At 44.1% G+C, this 19,671-nt stretch overlaps 4 protein-coding genes across 9 annotated transcripts; all 4 read right to left on the bottom strand.

Moving 5' to 3' along the window:
* Positions 1-244: 244 nt before the first annotated feature.
* mtmr2 (myotubularin related protein 2) lies at positions 245-5,936 on the bottom strand. 2 transcript variants are annotated; one of them, XM_088440263.1, is made up of 16 exons: positions 5,697-5,936; positions 4,974-5,049; positions 4,859-4,882; positions 4,723-4,786; positions 4,557-4,651; positions 4,383-4,487; positions 3,899-4,003; positions 3,732-3,815; positions 3,212-3,361; positions 2,755-2,943; positions 2,471-2,656; positions 2,003-2,209; positions 1,836-1,928; positions 1,653-1,766; positions 1,315-1,491; positions 245-1,246 (listed from the first exon to the last, which is right to left on the bottom strand). In XM_088440263.1, exons 1-16 carry the CDS (start codon positions 5,774-5,776, stop codon positions 1,082-1,084), a joined length of 1,914 nt encoding a protein of 637 aa, XP_088296389.1. In that variant the 5' UTR covers positions 5,777-5,936; the 3' UTR covers positions 245-1,081. The 2 variants fall into 2 exon arrangements, with proteins under 2 accessions (XP_088296389.1, XP_088296388.1); XM_088440262.1 differs by having other exon boundaries at positions 4,723-4,789; positions 5,697-5,935.
* Positions 5,937-6,296: 360 nt separating this feature from the next.
* cwc15 (CWC15 spliceosome associated protein) lies at positions 6,297-8,313 on the bottom strand. Of its 2 annotated transcripts, none has more exons than XM_088440266.1 (7): positions 8,190-8,313; positions 7,674-7,831; positions 7,463-7,575; positions 7,235-7,338; positions 7,049-7,159; positions 6,659-6,819; positions 6,297-6,597 (listed from the first exon to the last, which is right to left on the bottom strand). In XM_088440266.1, exons 2-7 carry the CDS (start codon positions 7,802-7,804, stop codon positions 6,468-6,470), a joined length of 750 nt encoding a protein of 249 aa, XP_088296392.1. In that variant the 5' UTR covers positions 7,805-7,831; positions 8,190-8,313; the 3' UTR covers positions 6,297-6,467. The 2 variants fall into 2 exon arrangements, with proteins under 2 accessions (XP_088296392.1, XP_088296393.1); XM_088440267.1 differs by lacking the exon at positions 8,190-8,313 and adding an exon at positions 8,136-8,154.
* Positions 8,314-8,444: 131 nt separating this feature from the next.
* On the bottom strand, positions 8,445-11,531 carry LOC148408688 (uncharacterized). 3 transcript variants are annotated; one of them, XM_088441199.1, is made up of 2 exons: positions 11,453-11,531; positions 8,445-10,825 (listed from the first exon to the last, which is right to left on the bottom strand). In XM_088441199.1, the coding sequence occupies exon 2, from the start codon at positions 10,734-10,736 to the stop codon at positions 9,486-9,488; it is 1,251 nt and encodes a 416-aa protein (XP_088297325.1). In that variant the 5' UTR covers positions 10,737-10,825; positions 11,453-11,531; the 3' UTR covers positions 8,445-9,485. The 3 variants fall into 3 exon arrangements, with proteins under 3 accessions (XP_088297325.1, XP_088297324.1, XP_088297323.1); XM_088441198.1 differs by having other exon boundaries at positions 11,484-11,531; XM_088441197.1 differs by having other exon boundaries at positions 11,445-11,526.
* A 520-nt stretch (positions 11,532-12,051) lies between these two features.
* plp1b (proteolipid protein 1b) lies at positions 12,052-17,221 on the bottom strand. Of its 2 annotated transcripts, none has more exons than XM_088441298.1 (7): positions 17,056-17,221; positions 14,998-15,184; positions 14,762-14,918; positions 13,844-14,021; positions 13,549-13,622; positions 12,996-13,061; positions 12,052-12,727 (listed from the first exon to the last, which is right to left on the bottom strand). In XM_088441298.1, exons 1-7 carry the CDS (start codon positions 17,057-17,059, stop codon positions 12,656-12,658), a joined length of 738 nt encoding a protein of 245 aa, XP_088297424.1. In that variant the 5' UTR covers positions 17,060-17,221; the 3' UTR covers positions 12,052-12,655. The 2 variants fall into 2 exon arrangements, with proteins under 2 accessions (XP_088297424.1, XP_088297423.1); XM_088441297.1 differs by lacking the exon at positions 17,056-17,221 and adding an exon at positions 15,386-15,675.
* Between the last annotated feature and the right edge of the window lie 2,450 nt (positions 17,222-19,671).

Raw genomic sequence — 19,671 nt, 5'->3', positions numbered from 1 at the left:
ACGTGCGCGCGTCGAAAGATTGTATTATGCGGCGTTTGTAGAACGTGAAATAAATCTCTCAAAATCCAACTGGTTTTATTAATTTTGGGTGGCGGCTGGCTCTGTAAGTACTCATCTCTGCACTAGCACTTTGTACCTCAAATCTTGTACCAGCACAATCAAAAGCGATTGCACAAAAACAGGACAGAATAAGCATTTGTTAAATTGTTTTTTTTTTTTTAATGCAAGTAACAGTTAGTGAAAATTCCATGTAAGAAGTTTAATGTACTTAAAGTACTTTACATAATTGCAGCTAACTACAACCCCTTCAAAACGTTGCTACATAATACAAAACATAAAATCTGTTAAAAGTGTAAAAGGGAAAGTAATGCCTCAAATGGTCTAAATAAAATCTTATCTGGGTCAGGTACTATTTTGCAATTTATAATGGGAGAAAGGCAGAACATCAAGCATCAAACCTGAGATTATTTGCACAGTTGTCCTTTGTATTACTACAAACACAGCAAAATAATACTGGTTTCCTCGTGTTATGCAGTCACACTAGTACATAATTGATAGTTTTACCTTTTCTGGACAAGGCACATAATCTTTCAGGTTACTTAACTGGATGTTTGCACAAATTAGCTGTACTATGCATTATGCTGAATATTATTGTGTATATTGGCAGTTAGCGCTATATTGTTTTAAATATTATAATGGGTACTGGCAGCAATTCGAAAAACCTATAAAGAGAAAATTGTCCCACATTACAATTGTGAGCATAACTAGTGTGAATGGCCTCTGTTGTGTGTTGCCTGGGAATAACCAGACATTGTCTGAAACTGAAAATAGGTCTAAATTACACAATAATAAATAATGTTGACAAAATCAACTGACAGGAATGCCTTAAATAGCATAAATGTAATAGACCAAAAAAAATAATTGTCCACAAACTAAAAACAGGGAATGAAAAAAAACCAAAAACATTACCAACAACAATTATTCTTACACCTGTCGAAAGCATGCAGACTGCCCGATTATTAGAAGATTAAGATGTTTATGGGAGTTTAGGCAAGAAGGTGGCGCAATAGGTGGCACGCATTCAAACAAAGGTCTGCACTGGAGTGATGGAACGGGTTGGCGAACCCGCCCTTTCCGAGGAAGAGGACGCAGAGCGATTGGTCACCTCTCGCTGCAGCTCGTCCACTCTCTTCTGCAGCTCAGCACGCTTGGCTAAAAGTTCTTTGTGGCGCTGATGAACAGGTTCCTGGAATAAACGGGTGACGTATAGAAGGCTTTTTTGGGGGGGGGCTGAATAAAGCCAGTAACTTTTACCTGAGGCCTCATCCGAGGGTTCCAACGTATGTAGTAGCCCACCCAGAGCTCCAAGTGGCGTAAACTGACGACAGGGAACAGCACGTGATTGGAGAAGTTTACATACAAAGGATTGGTGAACTCCTCCAATTGACTGTTAATGTACGACCACAGGGACACGGTCCTCTTTGGAATCTCCTGCAAAGCAGAGATTTATGAGTTCAAGCATCACAAAAGCAGTGGTGGTTAAACTACTTGCACTCTGTATAATCAAATACAAGCGATACATTTATTTGTCCCAGTGAACATACAGGCTTTGGTCTTAGGGTATACTGCGCAAAAAATTCCAATGCACATACTTCCTTCAACCGCTGCTGTTCGCTGTTACACAAGAACGTCCCAAACAAGCAGCTGTACAGATGGTCCAAGATGGTCACCAGGAAGAACTCGTTATACTCGAAAGCTGCAGGAAACTGACGCAAATAGTCGCCGTGTTATTTGTGAGTCAGTTCTTTGAAGATGTGCTCTAAATATCCGTTCACCTGGCGAGTCAACTGCCACACGCAGTCGACAAATTGAATAAAAACAGGCGAGCGATCTGCATCCGTGTGGTTTTTATCGCCGTGACCGATGCGCTGAAAGACAAGAGACGGGGATTTCCAGAGAGCGCTCGCCGTCTGATGGGAGACCGAGGCGACAGAGAGCTCACCAGCTGGAAACGGTGGCCGAAGCTCAGCCATTCTTTCTCCAGCAGCACCTGGAATCCACGAATGGTCCGGTAATAACCGTCCAGCATGAGCATTGCCAGCGAGGTTAGCTGCGCCGTGCGGTCCCAGCCGTCGCTGCAGTGCACCACCGCGGACGTCTTGCCGGACTCCACCTTGTCGGCGATGCGCAGCGCTCCGGCCAGGATCAACTGCCAAAGGCCACCAGACTAACGTTCAACCAACTAAAATGATTTTTGCACTCCAGCAATGTAGGTAAAGAACTATTTTGTAAACGATATGCTGCACTATGTTTTTTTTTTTTTTTTTTAGCTTGATATAATAGGTATGCTAGCATATCCTCTACATGAAATGTGACCGTTAACCTTTGCACAAACAATGATTTTGGTTGCAGGTAGTTTGACATATTTGCATAACTGAAGCAGTTGGCAGCAGCACATCATTTGGCTGACCTTGATGTGCTCCAGCCAGTGAGTGGACTCCAGATTTGAAAGCCAACGGGAATCCTCAATGTTGGGGTAGACAATATCCTTTAGCTTGCGGAGCGACTCTCTCATGACGTGGATGTTGTGAATATCCAAGAATACCAACTCGGCGTTTTGATAAGCATCCTCGCTTTCGTAGCCCCCACCTTTCATCTGAGTTTCAAAACAAACAAGGCGATTGTCTAGAGACTGACCCTTCGTTTGGACCTTCACGTCTACGTGGCAATCGCTACGTTTGTTCTTTGACCAACCTTGTTGGCGGCGGCGTTAACACTGGGTCGAGCATCAAAAATGAAGAGTTTATGTGATTGGGCGTTGGCGTCCATGATCGCCTGCAGGTACTTTTCATCCTCTTTGCTCCGTTTGCCGTTCACCCCGACCATGGGCTGGCTGCAACGCGTCACTGTTGCCTGGCTCTCCGGATGGATCCAGGACAGCACCTATTCAAAGAACGGATGCAGATGCTGTACTCAGCTCAAATACAGCCAAGGGAATGGTTACAACTGTAAAGATAAATAACTGAAGCCACATTTCTTGTTGCTGTATATTAATCTTTTGAACCTGCCACAATAACGCGACGTATCTACATTTAAAACAATTGTTGAGGGTCTTTCCTCAATTTTTTTTTTTCACCTTGAAAAATTTGACACCAGGTACAAGGAAAAATATGACAACGCTAATGGAAGCTGAAAGAGAAGATTGACTCACAGGTATTCTTCCCTTTGCCCGGAATGCTGCTACTTTCTTTAGCTCCTCATCTGGAATGTTGACCGGAACTGCCAAGGTGGACGGATAGGTGTCGCACAGTTCGTAGTGATCATTCACTTTTGTAATCCTCCAACTTTCATTGGGAATGCCCTTTGTGACAAACGTATCCAAACATTATTTTGGTCTATTTGACCATTTACGAAAGCAGTTTCAGTGAGTTTTACAATATCTGTTTTCAATTGATGTAAGTAACAGCCACAAAAGTATGGTCATCTAAATCAGACTTAGACAATACTATTTTCTTGATTGGAGAAAATCTGATAGTCTTTCTCATTCTAATAGCCAAATACCAACAAGAGAATTAAAAAAAAAATGTTCTTCATATGTACATCACACTGCTATGTTGTACTTTGCTACAGCTGAAACATTCCCACACACAGACGGCTGTAAAAAGCCAAACCACCACTTATGTACTGTTCCGAACCTCATGGCGCGTCGAGCTGTACTTTTAATGAAATACCTGTCTTTTGTATTCAGAGACCGCATCATACACCTTCCATCCATTCTCAGGAAACACTTGTCCATATTCAAAAGCAAATATTTGCTGCGGGGAGTAGGAGGAAATGTATTAGTTGGAGGGTGGCAGGTGGCTTCAAGGGACACGAGCACACTTGATGCGTCACTCACCAATCCGTTGGAGACAGGAAACGCAAATTTCATCAACACTTCAAAAATGGACTTCTTGAGGGTGTCGTCCATTTGTTTGTGCGCAAATCGTAGATTGCGCATATCCTGTGTAGCGCAATAAGGTCACCGTCACACACAAGACTCAACAGCATACATCTACATCAAAGTCCATCACGGCGTGAGAGCCCTTTCTACAATCGTGCTCCTCTAAATAATGGAATCAAATAAGAGAAGCTTTTCTGACCTCTAACTTCCCATTGCACTCAAGGCAATAAAACTTACTAAATGAATACCACTCAAGTCTGAATTGTGCATTATTATTTGCTGAAGCTCTTGTTTTGGATTTCATTAGATTGTGATGGGTTACCTTTCTTTCAAAGCAATAAAGCGAGCATATATAGAATTTCTTTTTGCGACAAAACAGCACACCAAAACATCTTTGTGTGGCACCTCAAGTGATATCACAATGTTTGCGCTGACTCACCTTGCAGACGAGGCCGTAGGACACATCACCGCGGCTTGACGCACTGCCAATCTTCTCCACGCGACTTACAACCCCCAGAGGTAGATCCAGCACAAAAGAGGGCTCCTAAGAGTTGACACTAAAATTATTTTGTCTACAGCTTGTATGTGGGAAAAGATGAATGTAAAATGGTACCCTGTCCATGCATTTGAAGAAGAGTCGATAGTTGCTAACAGTCACAGTTCCTCGCAGCGCTCCGGTGAAGGGACAGAAATAGGTGACATCTTGAGCTGTAAAATTGAACCATAGCTAAACCACTTATGAGCTGAACACCATGTAAGCGAGGAATAAACATGCATACCCATATCCTGCACAACTTCATTGGGAAGTAACTGTGGTTCCTCTTTATCAGAATCTCTAAAAAGCTGCTAAAGACAAAAGACAGGGTGAAGAAGACCAGTTTAAATTATTCTATAAGGAGATTTCAGAGCTTCTACCTTTGCATGGGTTTTGGGCTTGGCCTACAAATATAAAATAGTTGCATGTTAGTCACGAGTTGATTTGAGGCTTATGAGGATGTCTAGAATTAACTCTAGTCTGTCCCATACGAACCCTGCTTTCTGGGGAAAACTCTGCCGAGGTGGGCGTCTCAGTCATGGCAGAGGACGGCTTCACCGAACGCTCAGAGCTGTTGAGAGAGAATGCTTTATTTACCTTGCAGCCTTTGTGAAGCTAAGACTTAGCTGGCAAATTCTTTCACTGGCTTACAACTTCAATCAAGTTTCAGCAAGGTTCTCAGAAATCACAGTAATTGACATCAAGTTGTGCTTTTCCAGTCAATATGCAAACTAACCCAATGACAAGCTCTATTGCTTTCTCTCCAGATCGCAAGTGCTAGGGATGGATTAGGTTTTGCTATATAATGGAAGTATTCTTCCACGGCCGAAATCAAAGGCTAGCTGGTGCTTATCAGTGACTTCAACGCCCCTAAATCGTCTCACCTTTAAATGAGAACGACAACATCAACAACATCAACAACATCGGTCGTGTGGGCGTCGGCCTGGCCGCTATCTGCTACACACTCTCATGAATAGATGTGCATTTTAAACTGCACGCTACAACTTTAGTCCAATGATGGTGTTATTTGACAAGCCTACCCGGGGAAACGGAAACGCTCAAATCCAACTGCCATTTCATTTATCGCGAAACATAGGACTGAGCTCTAAATGCTTCGCGTATTTAACGAGCACGCGCAAACTCGTCATATAGAATTAACATCAAAACATTGTTTTTATTCGTTTCAAAACTTTTAGCTAGCTTGTCAAACGCTGCTACCTGGACAATGAATCAACACTCGCATGTCGAGAAGAGGATCGCTTTGAGCCCAAACTGTCGATACTCTCACTTTTCTCCATGTTATTCGGTCTTCTTTCGCCGATGTTTAAAAACCAGGGAGTCCAATGTTGCTAGAAGGCTATTTAATTCCCTACTAGAATACGGCATTAAAGCCCGAGCAATAGGAAGCCGCCATGTTTTCCCAGCAGTCTCGTTCGCTTTGGGAAATAGCTCTGCAGCGCCTCCTCTTGGCCTACGTAAAAACGACAGAAATCCAGCGTTCTTTTAAAGATTATTTCAAAGGTCTGTCTCTAGCCTTATGTGCTAAAACGGACAATGACAAAACGTTAATTCTCACACAACAGAAATGCTATCACCTATTTCTAATCCCACCAGTTGCATGCCCTACGAACTGTTCAACTCAGTTACAATTTCCTTTTTTTTAGGGGACATTATTGCTTTCCTATTAGCATTTAGGAGGTTATGGTTTCGTCAGTCTTGTGGGCCTCGTGACAAAAATAATACGTCTACACGAGTTTCTAACTTACGTGTTCATTGAAATTACATTGTTTGTGATAAAAAAAAATCAAACAGCATGAGTGGATGTTTTAGAATTTTTACTGAAAGTATGCCGATCACATTTATGTACAAGAATAAAGTTGTTGAAACGTGTGTAAGAAAGCATGTGAGAGCAGTTGAATGGCAAATCAGTCTAGCAACACGGAGTAACTAGATTAAAAAAAAAAAAAAAACACCATTATGCATTTTTTTTTACTTCACATATTTTTCCATAAATTTCTTGTGAAATTCAGAGCGCAAAGTATCATTAATGAATCGTTTCTCCTTGCGTGCTTTGTCCATTCCTTTTGCGCAGTTCTTAAACACCACATCATCGTCCCACCTGGAGAAAAATTATAAAGCATTAAATGTTGGGAAAAAAATGTGGGGCGTGTCTGCATTACCTTCTCTTGACCTTGAATGAGTTCTGATTCTGAGCAGTTTGTTGCTGCTGCTGTTGCTGTTGTTGCTGCTGCTGCTGCTGTCCTGCTAAATTGATCAAGGGATTGCCACTCAATATATTCTCCATTCGGATCCTCTCCTCTTCTGCTTTTTGCTCCCGCTCCTAAGATGGGGAAAATATAGCAAACACATTTTACAAAAGTAAGTAATACTTACTTGGGTGGGAATCTTTGTCTCACGATTCGATTCGGAATCGATTTTCAATTCAAAACGATTTTCGATTCGATCAAAAATTCAAAAGATTCTTATGTGAATCGATTTTTTTGGCACACACCTAATACTTTGTAACCTCAAAAGCCAGAATATTGAAATTGTGCAAATTGACAGTTCACCCTGCGTTCTTGCTCTTCAGCTCGCTCTTTCTTAATCTTCTCCAGTTCTGCGAGAAGGGCTGCGGTGTCATCATCATCGCTATCGTCCTCAGAGTTGTCATCGTCATCATCCTGGTTACAAAGGACCAATCATGAGTGAGGCAGCTTATCGAGCATGCGGTTAGTATTGCCTGCAAAAGTACATACCTCAGTCAGGGGATCATCTGCATCAAGATTGGCTGCTGGAATTTGATCCAGTCTGGGTCTCTTTGAGGACGAAGAGGACGATGAAGAGGAGGATGTGGTGTGCTCTGGGGAATAAAGAACGAAGTTGCTTTTTAAACCGCCTTGGCTCGATACAGGTTGGGGGGTACTGTCACAAACCCCGAAACAGCAAGCTGTGAAAATGCAGGCTAAAAGTTGTTTAAAACTAACCTCTGGGTCCCCTCTCTCTGGTCTTCTCACGCGCTGCTACACGCTCCCTCTCCTCCAGCTCCCTGCGGAAGTCACGGGCACGCACCTCCTCGGGGGCATCCTGGGTCGGCTGCCTGCCAGACAAACACACGGGACAAAAGATGTGAAGAAAATGCTTAATACTTTTAGAAGAGCACAATAAAAAAAAGCTTGAGTGCATTTGTCTACTAACCTGTACTTGATCTTTGTATGACCTGGAAGATCTCGACTCGAATACTGCTTTGACAACGCACTCAAATCACCTTCCCCCTTTCCTCGCCCTCCTCTGGCCGGTTCAAATGTTGGTCTTGCAGCTGTAGTCATCGTGGACGGCTCGACTTGACGCGGCAACTACAATAAACAGAACGCAACCATGAACGTACGGAACCGAAAGAGTCAAGCAGAACTCGACAATTGAAAAAGGCCCCGACACAACTAAACAATATGTGAAGAAAACAAATATTAGGACCATGCCATAATTAATTCATGGCTATACTGTATTCCCATTATTACAACCGGAAACTATAGGGTGTTTGTTAGCTACACATGCTAAGAAGCTACGAAGCGCATAATGTTGGACAACTTTCACAACACATAATCACAATTGCAACACCAACAACGACGACGACAAAAACATACACATATATTCACCAACCCCGATTTTGAAAGGTTAGCATCAAGAAAGACAAACAAGGTAGCTAACACTTACAACAATCCGCTTGCTCTGACGAAAGGAAGAGCTTCCGGAACCAGTGCGTCACTTCCTGAAAAAAATAGTGACGCATTCTCAGACATTAGGAACGTAAAGGTGGCGGTACAATTAACAACAAAAACCACCATGTATTATTAATGTAGCTATTCTAAATCATATTCTGCAACATGTTTAATATAAGTAAGAATATTTAGACTCAAAGAATTGACTTGTCTGACTTTTAACAAACGCGTTCAACAAATTGTATATGTGTTAACAGACTTGCCCTGAAGTGCAAAAAAGAAAAAAGAAAAAGATTTGTTATGTTTATTGCAAGAGGTAGTAAACCCCAGAAAGGATGCAGGAAGACACCGAACAGAACGATTTCAGAAAACAAATTGAATTTAAAAAGAAAAGCCTAGGATGCGCTTCTGCACCTTGAAGCTCGGAGAAGAACAATCCGAATGCTCGGCACACTGTAACCTTACCGGGTGACAGCTCACTCGTTATTGCCTGTGCAGGGTTGACACTTTAGTACAAAGTCCTGATTGCTTTCATTTTGACAGCATGATGAATCTGACCGGTCTAATTGGTGCCAAGCACATCACCAGAAGATCCATCACACAAGATTAAAAAGTGAGGGTGAATTAAAACGATAACAGGGACTCCTAATGAAGAGAAGCGAGATGTTTTCTACATGAGAAAAAATCATTTCTTAGCTTCAAGCTAAAACTCAAATCACAGATGTAAATATAATGCATGTAATGTATTTCTTAAAGAGTCAACATAATATAAATTGATACATTAAAAAAAAATCCATGTGATTGTGCTGTGGAGATCAGCACAAGGCAATTCAGAGTGAAATATTATCCAACTATTAATAAATAACTGTGCGACAAGTTAAATATAACTTTTAAAGAGGGGAACATTTAATCAGTCTTTTTTCAGTGTAAAAATGCATTCCAATGCAGTACCCGAGGAAGCTGAAGAACACATAGACTTAACAATGCCAATGCAAAAATATTGGATCAAGTGAGTGTTTTTTAATCCCTCGTGTTTACGAGAGCAGCAATGTCGGCACATCTTCCCACGTGAGTAAATACATACAGTAATTTGCATGACACATTCTGGGGAAACTAGCCATCGGGAATACACATAATCAGTGCAAATAGCAGCTTCTATTTGCTGCTAATCATCTGATGCAGGGCTCCAACTCATGTTGATTTTGATAATACAGTAATATTGTCATCTGTCAATTATTATCTATCGGAGAATGTTTTAATTTCTATCTTTTTCATTCAAAAAAGCATGACATTATTTCAAACTGACTGACTGACCCTCAGGTTCAGGCTCCACCTCGTGCGAAGACGTAAAACGGTCCAAGTGAAAGGAAAAGCGGCTAACGGGGTACATGCCGCATTTCTGAAAAGCTTCCTTAACAACGCTAATACCCTCGTCCTGTTGAGCCACCTGATAGGCCCCTCCAAACACGCTCGAGAAGTCTTTCTTGCTGACCGCAAAGACATGGTTGGCCCGCATGTCGCCGGCGAGCGCAGCAAAGCGCCGCTTGATGAGCGGGAAGAGGCCCGCGTCCAGCGGCTGCAGAGAGGGGCACCGAGGCGGCAGGCACAGCAGGACGACGCCTTCCCTCCGGGCCGCCTCCACCACTTGCAGCTCCACGGGTGACTTGTGGCCATCGAAAAGCAGCAGCAGCGGCCGCTCTTTGGGAGCGTGCGTCAGGAAGCGTCCCAGAAACCACTTCTTGAACAGGTCCGGGGTGACGCGGCCAGAGTCAGAGCGGCCGTAGAGGGCACGGGAGGGCCCGCCCGCCTTATAACAAGTGCCTCCCGGGTAAGCTTTGGAGTAGACGATCAGCGGGGGGATGTCCTTCCCTGCGGCGTTGAAGCAAGCCAAAGCCGAGACGCGGTCCCCAGACCCGGGCATTGACCCGGCGCAACCGCCCAGTCCGGCAGCTTTGGGGAGAAGCGCCCTCTTCCGAGCCAGCCCGAAAGCCATCTCGTCGCAACTCCAGATGCGCCCGGGCTTGTCGCCCAGTGCGTGAGCTTCCACCACAGAGCTCAGGAGCCGAAAAAAAGCGTCCAATGAGTCCTTGCTGACAGAGAGCGTCCTAGCTCGGGAAAGACTTTCCTTCGCTTGAATTGTAATATTCTTTTCTTGACGCTTTCTAAAGTTGAGCCACCAGGTCTGGCCCAGTTTGGAAAAAGCCACCCTTCTGTGTTGACGCTTGTAAATGGAAGAGGCAAATGACAGCAGCTGCTGCTTTGTAAGCGGGAATCCGTGCTTGGACACGTGTAAGGAGAACTCCACCAACAGTTCCTCGTCAGATGATGTTATGAGCTGAGCGGGTCCGCTGCGACTCCCCGGCGTCACCCGTCCACTCACCCGGTCCCCCAGCGAGGATTTGGGGACTCCAAACTCCTTTGCTGCCTTTCGCACAGTGCACCTTCCCGACTTGACCTCAGTCAGCGCGTGCTCCATCGCCTCTTCCGTCCATTTCTTCTTCTTCTTCCTCCCAATTTTGTCAAGATGGTTCCTTGAAGGCATGCTGGTCTGGTGTGCCTAAAAGAGGACACTGTGATCCTTCCAATGATGCCTCATGTGTTTGGGTGGCATGCAATTATTTTGCTGTGTTGCTGGAAACAAAATGCACAAAATGGAAAATGTAACTGAACAAACAAATAGAATTGGAACTCATGGTGCATCAAGCAATGTTTGGAGGATAAGCACTCACACCAAATATCAGAATAATAATCAAAATTTATAACACACGTGGAGCAATGAATGAAAAAAAAAGGTTTAAAAATATGTAGTTTAACTAATGCATTAGAGTACTGCGATGAACATGCACCTATCAGCAAGATAACGAAATCCGCGTTTGTTTGTTTATTTATTTATTTAGTGAGTCTCGGGCACATCTAAATTTCGTTTTAAAGGACCATTTTAGAATCTAATCCAACTTTTAGTGAAATAAGTTACAAATAAGCGTTGACTAGGAATTCGAATGCATGGCCTATATTTTTTTGCACATATGATAAAGAATGCATTTGTCTCTCTTCAATAAACAACTTCTTGTCCATGTACATATAATTATTAAATCTCCGTACATTGTGCAATATAAGCGAATAGTAGCGAACAAATTCGCAGTCAGCTGTTGCGGAGAAAGTGAGTGCCCGTCAAGCTCACAATTGACTGCCAAAATGGCAAATTCTTCATACCGTATGAATTAAAAACAAGAAATCAAGTCCAACGCACCCACTCACAAATGACTGTTGCTGACGAAAAACCCCTTACGTGCAGTAAAGAGAAGGCAGAATTTCCAGTTCTCCGGTCGCGTTTCTTCTAACCTGGAAATTGATCAAGAGCTTTTCAAAATAACGGTCGCAAACTTCCGGCTGTAAATTTCAAGCTTCAAGGAGTTTATCATCAATGCAACGTAAAGTACAAATATTATCGCAGCCATTTCTGTCATGAGATTAAAAGACTGAGTTTAACCATTGAAATATGTGATTAATTGATCGAATTAATCACATTTTGATCTTAAACAAAAAATTCTGAGAAAAGCTCTTAACCAAAGGTTTTTATTGATCCATTCATCCATTTATCAATTTTCCATAGCTGCTTTTCCTCAGAAGAGTCGCTGGCTTGCTGGTGCCTATCCCAGCGGTCTTTGGGGAGTGGATGCAGTACACCATGGACTGGTTGCCAGCCAATGTTTTTTTATTTTATTTTTTTATTTAACTTACTGATGTGTCAGACTGCTATAGTCTGATACCATGTTATTCAATCTTCCCCCCAAATTGTATACACTACAAACTTGAGTGCCCTTGTATGTAGTGGAAGAAGAAATAACAGAAACATGTTGATTAAACACAATTTTATTCAAAACATAGATTTTATAGTTGGAGTAAACTCACCCAAGTTACATTCTTTAAGACTCCGTTATAAATGGCCACACACGAATGTTTGGAGAAGGTCCACGTGTTATTCAGGGGTATGGGTGGCAAGCAAAAGTTAATGCATGCGGTAATGAATATGCGGCTTTGTTTCACCCCCACACGGTGGTGTTGAAACAAAGTGATTTATGCGAGTGACAGTGAGCAGGGGATGCGACAAAACTTTGGTACATTGGCTTTCAAAACAATCGATAAAAGGCCAAGGCAGCGTCTGTTTCATTTACATATACCCGTTTGCATTCATCGTACAAAGCGGTCAAAGGCAAGTTACTCTTTGCGGCGGAAGCTCTTTACAGTCGGTCAAATGTCACACATCGCAACAGCGCTGACGCTAAACGTCACCGGATGAGAAAGGAAGCAAGAGAGCCAAGAGAATCATCCGAGAGAGCAGGAATCTTCATCTCTTTCTAGGTTGGTCTCACACAACAAAGTTAGCGGACGCACTGAGCAGAAATGCAGTACCGGCGGGCTGGTTTCCCAGACGAAAGACTGGAGCGAGACTTCGAGCGCTTAGCGAACTCCTTTCCTGCTCAGGAACCTCAAGACTGCATAGTTATAGGTGGTTGCCACCAAAAAGAGAATCTGCAAACAAGGGATGTACGGTTGAAGAGGGCAGAGCAGGGCAGCCCGCGATCACAGAGCATTTCAATCTGCACACCGGCAGACCCAACTCGCCTTTGCGAGTGGGACAAAACCGGACGACAACGAACAAAACAAAAGGGAATGTTCACCGTTTATTTTGGCGACGGGAAATGAAAATATCAAAATCCAATTTCAACCAATTAACATTGTGATCCCAACCGACATGAGCAGCGCCTGCCAATGGTTAAAAAAACGCCATAGTGCTCACCAAGGCCAAGAGGGTGATTCCAGCACCGGCAAATGCAGCAATATACAGGTCGTAGGTGAGGTGAAACTGCAAAAAATAACAACAAACAAAGCTTAGTCCAGGGCAGCGCCATTCTTTTTTGAACTGAACTAAAACACTCTTATGTCAAAAAGCATCAGTGCCGCCCACGACGGCCTGCGTCCTTCATGTCTTTCTTTGCAGCACACCTGATTCAAACAACCAGGCCCATTATGGAGCTCCCGCAGAGCTCGCTGATGAGCTCGCACTTGAATAAGGCGTGTTGCAAAGACAGGCTCGGAAAACGTGCAGGACACCGGCCAATCGTGGACCGGAGTATGACGGTTCCGAACCGAGAGGGTTCCAATCAGTAAAGTACTCTGACCCTTGGTGTTTATTATCCCAGTATGTCTTTTTTCACACTTACACACCTATACTTTTTTTAGACAGTTGCTGCATTGTATCAGCGAGACAGCATTGAAATAGAATTCATCCTGAGAACATTGTGGTGAAACCTATGGGCGCGTAAAATGGAATATGGAAATGATGGACTCACTTCGCTGGTTTTGCAAATAGATGCCAAGGTCATTCCGCAAGTCTTGCCCGGGACGGCGTTCCAAGGAAGCAGCCCTTGAACGGAGGGACATGACATAAGTGATGGACTAGCGAATGCCTTTGGAAACAGACACACCCTTTGCGTACATTCAGTTTTTCAAATAAACAGCAGAAAAGAAATGAAGTCGTTTGGAGGAATGTCATGTCTTGCATTTAGATAATCCCCGATGATGAATTTGTTGCCAGATAGAATCACATGAATATTGCAGCAATCAGTCATCACGGGAGCATCGCACCATATTGCCTGGCGTCCATGCAAATCCAGCCATGCTGATTTATGCTGGGGCTTGTTTCAGCCAGGACGTTGACGTCGTGGCAGGTCCGCTCCATGTTGAACAAGAAGTAGACGGGAATAGCGGTGAAGGCAAACACAACCAGCCAGATGAAGGCCAAGATATACGTCACAATGATGAACTGTGGGGGGAAGCCGCAGCATAGGGTAATGGTAAACTCAGCGGGTTGCTTGGTAATCAATATGACGCCGCTTAAGCATAATTCACCTTTGGGACTGGTAAAAACAAAAGTTTTCCACACCTGATGACATCCGTGCCTCGGTCTTTGCTTTTCACTTGTTTTTGACCTCGCATTTATAGCTCAGAAAGGGCGTAACAGCGACTCGGGTCACAAATTGAACCAAATTAAATGCTTGTTCCCCTTTTGACAGTTAATTGCCTTTTTTTTGCGTTGACAAACAATTCCATTTTTTTAAAACTCATTCATTGCAAAGATTTTCCATAACGAATCATGATTAATCTCATTTATTTTCAAGAACTATTTTCAACAAAATTTGCAATAATCATTTAAGTGCCATGGATGAGCTATCCCGTCTTTGAAAACACTTAAGTTGTGCGCCAATGATCAGGATTCTCGTCAAATGCACTTTTTTTTTAAAATGATCAAAAATTACTATATTTTTGGGGGGAAAGTTAGTTGCTCCTTTTAGTCCTCATCAATAGAAAAGAATTATAAATTGAAAAAATCAATAGTCGTCAGGTCAGGTGCGGAATATGGGTGTTGCACTTCCGCGCTATTTTGAAATGTTTTACATGTGCCGAATGCCGCTAAAAAATGGTTCTCGGCCTGTATTTTTACACCTCTATTCCGCAATAACCGGAAAGATGTGATTTTTGGGTCATTTCGGCGCGTGCGCTCACCGTCAGGCTGAGGCATCGGCCACAGCGGGTGCTCCTGAATTCTCCGAAGGTCTGCTTGATGGCGCTCGTCGTGTAGAAGCCTTCGGCCAGCAGCAGGATCCCATAGAGGAAGAAAAACGAGGCCAGGCCGTAAATGACGTACTGGGAATATTCCACGCTGCGCAAGGAGGGAGAAAAGGTGAGTTGGCCGCGAGGCCGAGACAAACGGAAAGCGGGAGGCCGGAAGAGGGACTCACAAGGAAGCCACCGGCTCAAAGTCTTGCTGGTTGCGGGTGAAGTAAGTTTCCGTCAGGACTTGGGTCTGGCTCAAGGCTTCGTGCCCGCAGCCGCAAAAGAGAGCCATGCCTGCATAGCACAGCAGGGTGGCCACCAGAGACGGGTAGGGCACAGCCCCCAAGCAGCGGATACAGCAATCATAACAACCTGAGGGGGCATAATATATGAGCGCGCAGGCGGCACATAGCGCACACGCAAGCACACAGCACATGGAAGCCCGGGTGGAGAATCCTGACCGGCCCGCAAATTCATCGGCCGACACGGACGGGCCGCCGCTTTATTTCAAGGCGGCGGGGTGTCAGCGGCCCGAGCAGCGTTAACGGACAGAAAGGGGATGGAGGGAAGCACCTAAGGCTTTGCAAAGCCAAGGCTGCCTGACCGGAAACATGCCGATTTCTTCCTGTATTCCACAGCAGGAGAGATCCCCAAATGCAAAGTTGAGAAAAAAGCAAGGCGCTTTACTCCCTGCGCCTCATCTACAACGAGCGGACGCCTTGACGCTGGTACGCCAGCTGCTCCGGCCCTCCTTCTGTGGCGCTCGCTGGCGTCGCCGGCCTAAAGAGCGACGGCGGCGGAACGCTGACTTCACGGGCTCCGCCGGCGAGAGAGAGCGTCTCATTGTGGGCAATCACAAGGTGGCTATTGTCAGGGTCGTGAGACAAAGGGCCGGTGATGTCAAGCAAACAAAGACCTTGGAGGGGGGGGGGGGGAGGGGTGCCCCCCCCTCCACCTGCCTCGCGCTGGCACCACCGTGGCACTCGGCGTCGGGTTGGACGGGGACAGAGCGCTTGCCAACGTCTAGATCGCACAGTGAGGCCTTTGATTGTTTGACAAAACAACTTTTAGTTGGATGCGAGCAGGATACCGCGGAATTTCAAATAGTAGCTATCGTCACGCCTGTAGACCAGGAGCTCTCAAGCTTTTATGAAATTTTGGATCAGCCAGGTACTCCTAAACCAGAGTAAAGGAATAACAAGTTCTGTGTCACTTGTGCTTGATTTCACAAATCTTTTCAACTCCATTTGTAGAGATATATCTGGGCGCACTTTATTCAGCAACTCCAGAAGATCTATTTTATCTCTGTCGCCTCTACCGAAAAACTAATAACACCCCTATGGGACCCCCCCCCCAAAAAAAAGGCATGCAACATTGAACGATGGAGTCCCTATAACCCAGCGTTAGCCAGCGGTTGCCTCACGTTCCAAATCACGCGGTCCGAATTTTGTGATATACCTGCAAACCAAGGACCAAGGATCACATGAGTAGCCTGCAGGCCTGTTCTGCAAATAGCTTCTTTTAAGGAAGTTTACTATTACACTTCATTCTCATATTTACTCCGGCTGTTCATTAATCATTGTGAAAAATCATTAACGTGATCAGTATCTTCACATCAAGCGTTAGACCTTTGTATTACTCAGCAGCTTTCAAAAAGGTTGCTGATCCCTGCTGTAGACGGTTACAATACATGTATTCTTTTCCGTTTAAATCTCTCATCCCCTGAAGTGTCTTCACGTAGCCTCGTTTGAGAACAGCCTCTGTTGACGCCCACGCTTCAGCTGCGCCGGAGTGCCGAGGAACAGATCCTTCTGTTTTAAAGGGTGCCTGTGCATTTAGTTAACGCCGTCTAATCAATGCAAGCTGCAAAAATGTCTGCAAATTGGTGCATATGCTTTCGCAAGGGGAGAAGAATAAAAAAAAATGCTATATGACTTTTGCGGGGGTAGCGACAGGCTAAAGCACTTCATGGTTGAAAAAGCTTCCTCTGCAACAAATAGAGATTTATGACGAGCGAAATTGTGCGGAAAACATCCATATGGACTTTCTACAGGTCATAGATCAACGGCGATGGAAAAATGCGCAAGAGAAAGACTGGCAAGAGTGTGAACACAACATGGTCAGAAATGACATTTGAAAAGAGATATTATTGTACCTTCACACACTCCCAAAATGGCTTTAATTAAAAAATAGATGAAAAGGAGACTCTTTTTTTTTTTTTCTTTTAAATTTCATGCACTTACCCATGTCCAAAAAGAAGTTGGGCGCTTATTGAAGTTTCTGCCACGCGGATTCCCAACTCTGATATGAGGATATGACAAGTTATTCCCCGCCACTCCTTTATGAATCTGACTCGGGCTTTTGTCTCATCAACAATAGATGGAGCACATCACCCCAAGTGACATCTTAAAGTCACAAAGTCCCATTTCAGCTGCCAGACATTATTCATAGGGCCACGGGCTGGCCATTGGTGACCGGCCGCTCGCACATTTCAAAGGATGCTTTTTTTTTTTTTTAATCGGTGGATTTTTGCGCTAATTATTCTTTCTCTTTCACACCGGTGAAGAAATGAATGGAGTCGCTTGATTAAAACCAGCTTTTGTGTCAACGGGCCAAATCCTTATGACAACAGCGATGGGAAATCTAACATTGAAATTGTTTTTGTTCCTTTGAAGTCAACTTTTGACTGACTTAATAATTGAAATATAATTTATGGTTGCAGATTTACTTGCATGCAGAACTCCACTGTCACAATAAAACCCAATTCTGTTTTGACTACGATGCGTCGTAAGCCACCTTAAAAAAAACTGAATAAAAAATGCAGCATTATTATCTTTAGAAGGCCATTCGTATGAAATGAGAACTTTCACGCGAGTATTCCAAACATTGTAACAAGTATTAGTGTAAGAAAACATTTGATTTGAAATGTCAACAAAATTAAATACAGTAATTGTAGAATGGAATTGTGTTGAATGCAATATATTTGGAAAATTCCTATCTGTTTAGTTGAGTTTTGATTTTGAAATGAAATTAAATTGGCTTTCTTAAGAAGCCACACCCACTTTCTTGAAAGAAAAGCCTCCCGTTCAAAAGGGACCAATAAAATGTTCTTTTGCTGCAACATATTCTTCACTAGCAACGTCCTCTTCATAACAATTATCACACCGCCAATCGTCCCCTTTTTACCTCACCTCCAACGCTACTGTTTGCTATTTGACTTCCTCGCCTAGCTCCACTCTTCACTGATTGCTTCTTTCAACTGCCTGTTGGGTCAGGTTTGCCTCACCTCAGAAATTCGCTTCGAGGCGGCTGTACATTCGCTAAAATGAGTCTGGTTCCCTAAACTAGCTAGGCAAGGTACTTAATTTAACATTTAAAATAACATTTCTTTACAACAATCTGTTCTATACGTGCCAACAAATCCAAACACAACATTCTGATTAATATTGCAAATGGCCACCCGCCGGGATCGCTAAAAACGGGTGGATTCTCATTCCACGAATGCAATACGAACCCGAACCGAATGTTTGTACGAGTGCAGCCACATAGAATGTATTATGAAGATTTTTTTGGACTTGACTTCCCCTTGAATTTAAATGCTGTATTAATAGAAAGCTAACACATGGATTTCCTCTGCACTGAAATAAACATTCAGCGCAAAGAGCCAGTGGAGTCAACAAAAAGCGATGGGAGGTGCGTGTGGGACAAGGTAGCCAAACCAATGGAAACGGACATTGATGAAGTTGCTTAACAAGGGTGACATTGACAGTCAGGTCCAGCAGCTGCCCCCCCCCCCATTTGACCCAGTTGATGTCAAAGCTGGGCTCACTACAAAGGGGCCAGTGTAGAACTGGACACAACACTGTTTTATGCTCCCTTTTTGGGGGGGACCAAGCTCCTCATCTCATTTTTCCACGCTGTGCCCTTTGAAGCACAAAGCTGGAATCTCATCTTCTATTCTGGCTCCGTTCAAACAAGCGCAACCATCGATCCAAGCGCCGCGTTCGGCCACTCGGTATTGCAACGCCGCACCGTCATGGTGACTTTGTTTTCAAACAAAATCAAACTCCTCAAAGTTACTTCCCCTTGTCTGTCGTAAGTTCACACACTGTTGCCTTCCGCGTCGGCAGCAATGACATATCATTAGCGCCGGGAAGGGATTAACGGTGATCTGAAGGATAAAAGGGGATGAGTACGACACCTTTGAAATCTCTCGTGCTGGCCGCGCAGGCCGAGAGAGATGACAAGCGTTAATTAACCCCAAGCGGAGGGCGGGAATACAACACAAGTCTCGCCGGCTTTTGGCAGACGTGTTTATGACAATCCTGTAGACAACCAAAACAAAACAACCGAGATTAGGAGGAGTCTTCTTCAGTGGTTTGTTGGCGATAGAAAGTGAGCCTTTTATCGACATTAACGGGAGGCGATGCGGATGCTTATTATAGATGAGCATACCACTCGATGCGTCTGCCTCAAAAGTCGCCAGTCGGCGCATAAATGGACTTTGAACATTTGTCATCCTGGGGGCAAAGGCTTTTTAGATGGAAACTCCTGAGTATCGTCCCGTCGTCAACGCCGCGGACAGCCGCAACCCATGCAAATGAAAACGCTACAGCGTTTGCGTCACAGGGATGGCATGTGGCGTGCAAGAAAATTGCCATGCGCTGGACACAGCGCTGTATTTATACAGCCAGAGGCGGTGCTCTGATAATATTTGCGCCTCCTCTTATCTCTGCGTTGAGAAAACAAATAAAGCAGCCGTGACACAAACAGGCAAGCGTTTTGGAGGGCACACGCAAATTCGGTGGCAGTGACCTATTAGCTTTTCCGCTTGATGAAGCAACTGAAAGATTTATCTT

Source organism: Hippichthys cyanospilos, chromosome 18 (genome assembly GCF_059441005.1).
Source record: "Hippichthys cyanospilos isolate Australia breed blue-spotted pipefish chromosome 18, RoL_Hcya_1.0, whole genome shotgun sequence".
Taxonomy (NCBI): domain Eukaryota; kingdom Metazoa; phylum Chordata; class Actinopteri; order Syngnathiformes; family Syngnathidae; genus Hippichthys; species Hippichthys cyanospilos.
The sequence above is the reverse complement of the archived record's forward strand: the minus strand, read 5'-3'. Positions and strand labels throughout refer to the sequence as shown.

What these genes read in the sequence shown, in the direction of transcription:
- mtmr2 (XM_088440262.1), bottom strand. Translation starts at nt 5,776, where the DNA reads ATGGAGAAAAGTGAGAGTATCGACAGTTTGGGCTCAAAGCGATCCTCT. An exon ending in AGCCCAAAACCCATGCAAAG is followed by an intron (nt 4,790 to 4,858) that starts GTAGAAGCTCTG and finishes TTTTGTCTTTAG; the next exon opens with CAGCTTTTTAGAGATTCTGA. An exon ending in TCTTCAAATGCATGGACAGG is followed by an intron (nt 4,488 to 4,556) that starts GTACCATTTTAC and finishes GTCAACTCTTAG; the next exon opens with GAGCCCTCTTTTGTGCTGGA.
- LOC148408688 (XM_088441199.1), bottom strand. Translation starts at nt 10,736, where the DNA reads ATGCCTTCAAGGAACCATCTTGACAAAATTGGGAGGAAGAAGAAGAAG.
- cwc15 (XM_088440266.1), bottom strand. Translation starts at nt 7,804, where the DNA reads ATGACTACAGCTGCAAGACCAACATTTGAACCGGCCAGAGGAGGGCGA. An exon ending in CAGAGAGAGGGGACCCAGAG is followed by an intron (nt 7,339 to 7,462) that starts GTTAGTTTTAAA and finishes TTTATTCCCCAG; the next exon opens with AGCACACCACATCCTCCTCT. An exon ending in CAGATGATCCCCTGACTGAG is followed by an intron (nt 7,160 to 7,234) that starts GTATGTACTTTT and finishes CTTTGTAACCAG; the next exon opens with GATGATGACGATGACAACTC.
- plp1b (XM_088441297.1), bottom strand. Translation starts at nt 15,425, where the DNA reads ATGTTTCCGGTCAGGCAGCCTTGGCTTTGCAAAGCCTTAG. An exon ending in CATGGACGCCAGGCAATATG is followed by an intron (nt 13,623 to 13,843) that starts GTGCGATGCTCC and finishes CCTCCGTTCAAG; the next exon opens with GGCTGCTTCCTTGGAACGCC. An exon ending in CTATTTGCAAAACCAGCGAA is followed by an intron (nt 13,062 to 13,548) that starts GTGAGTCCATCA and finishes TATTTTTTGCAG; the next exon opens with TTTCACCTCACCTACGACCT.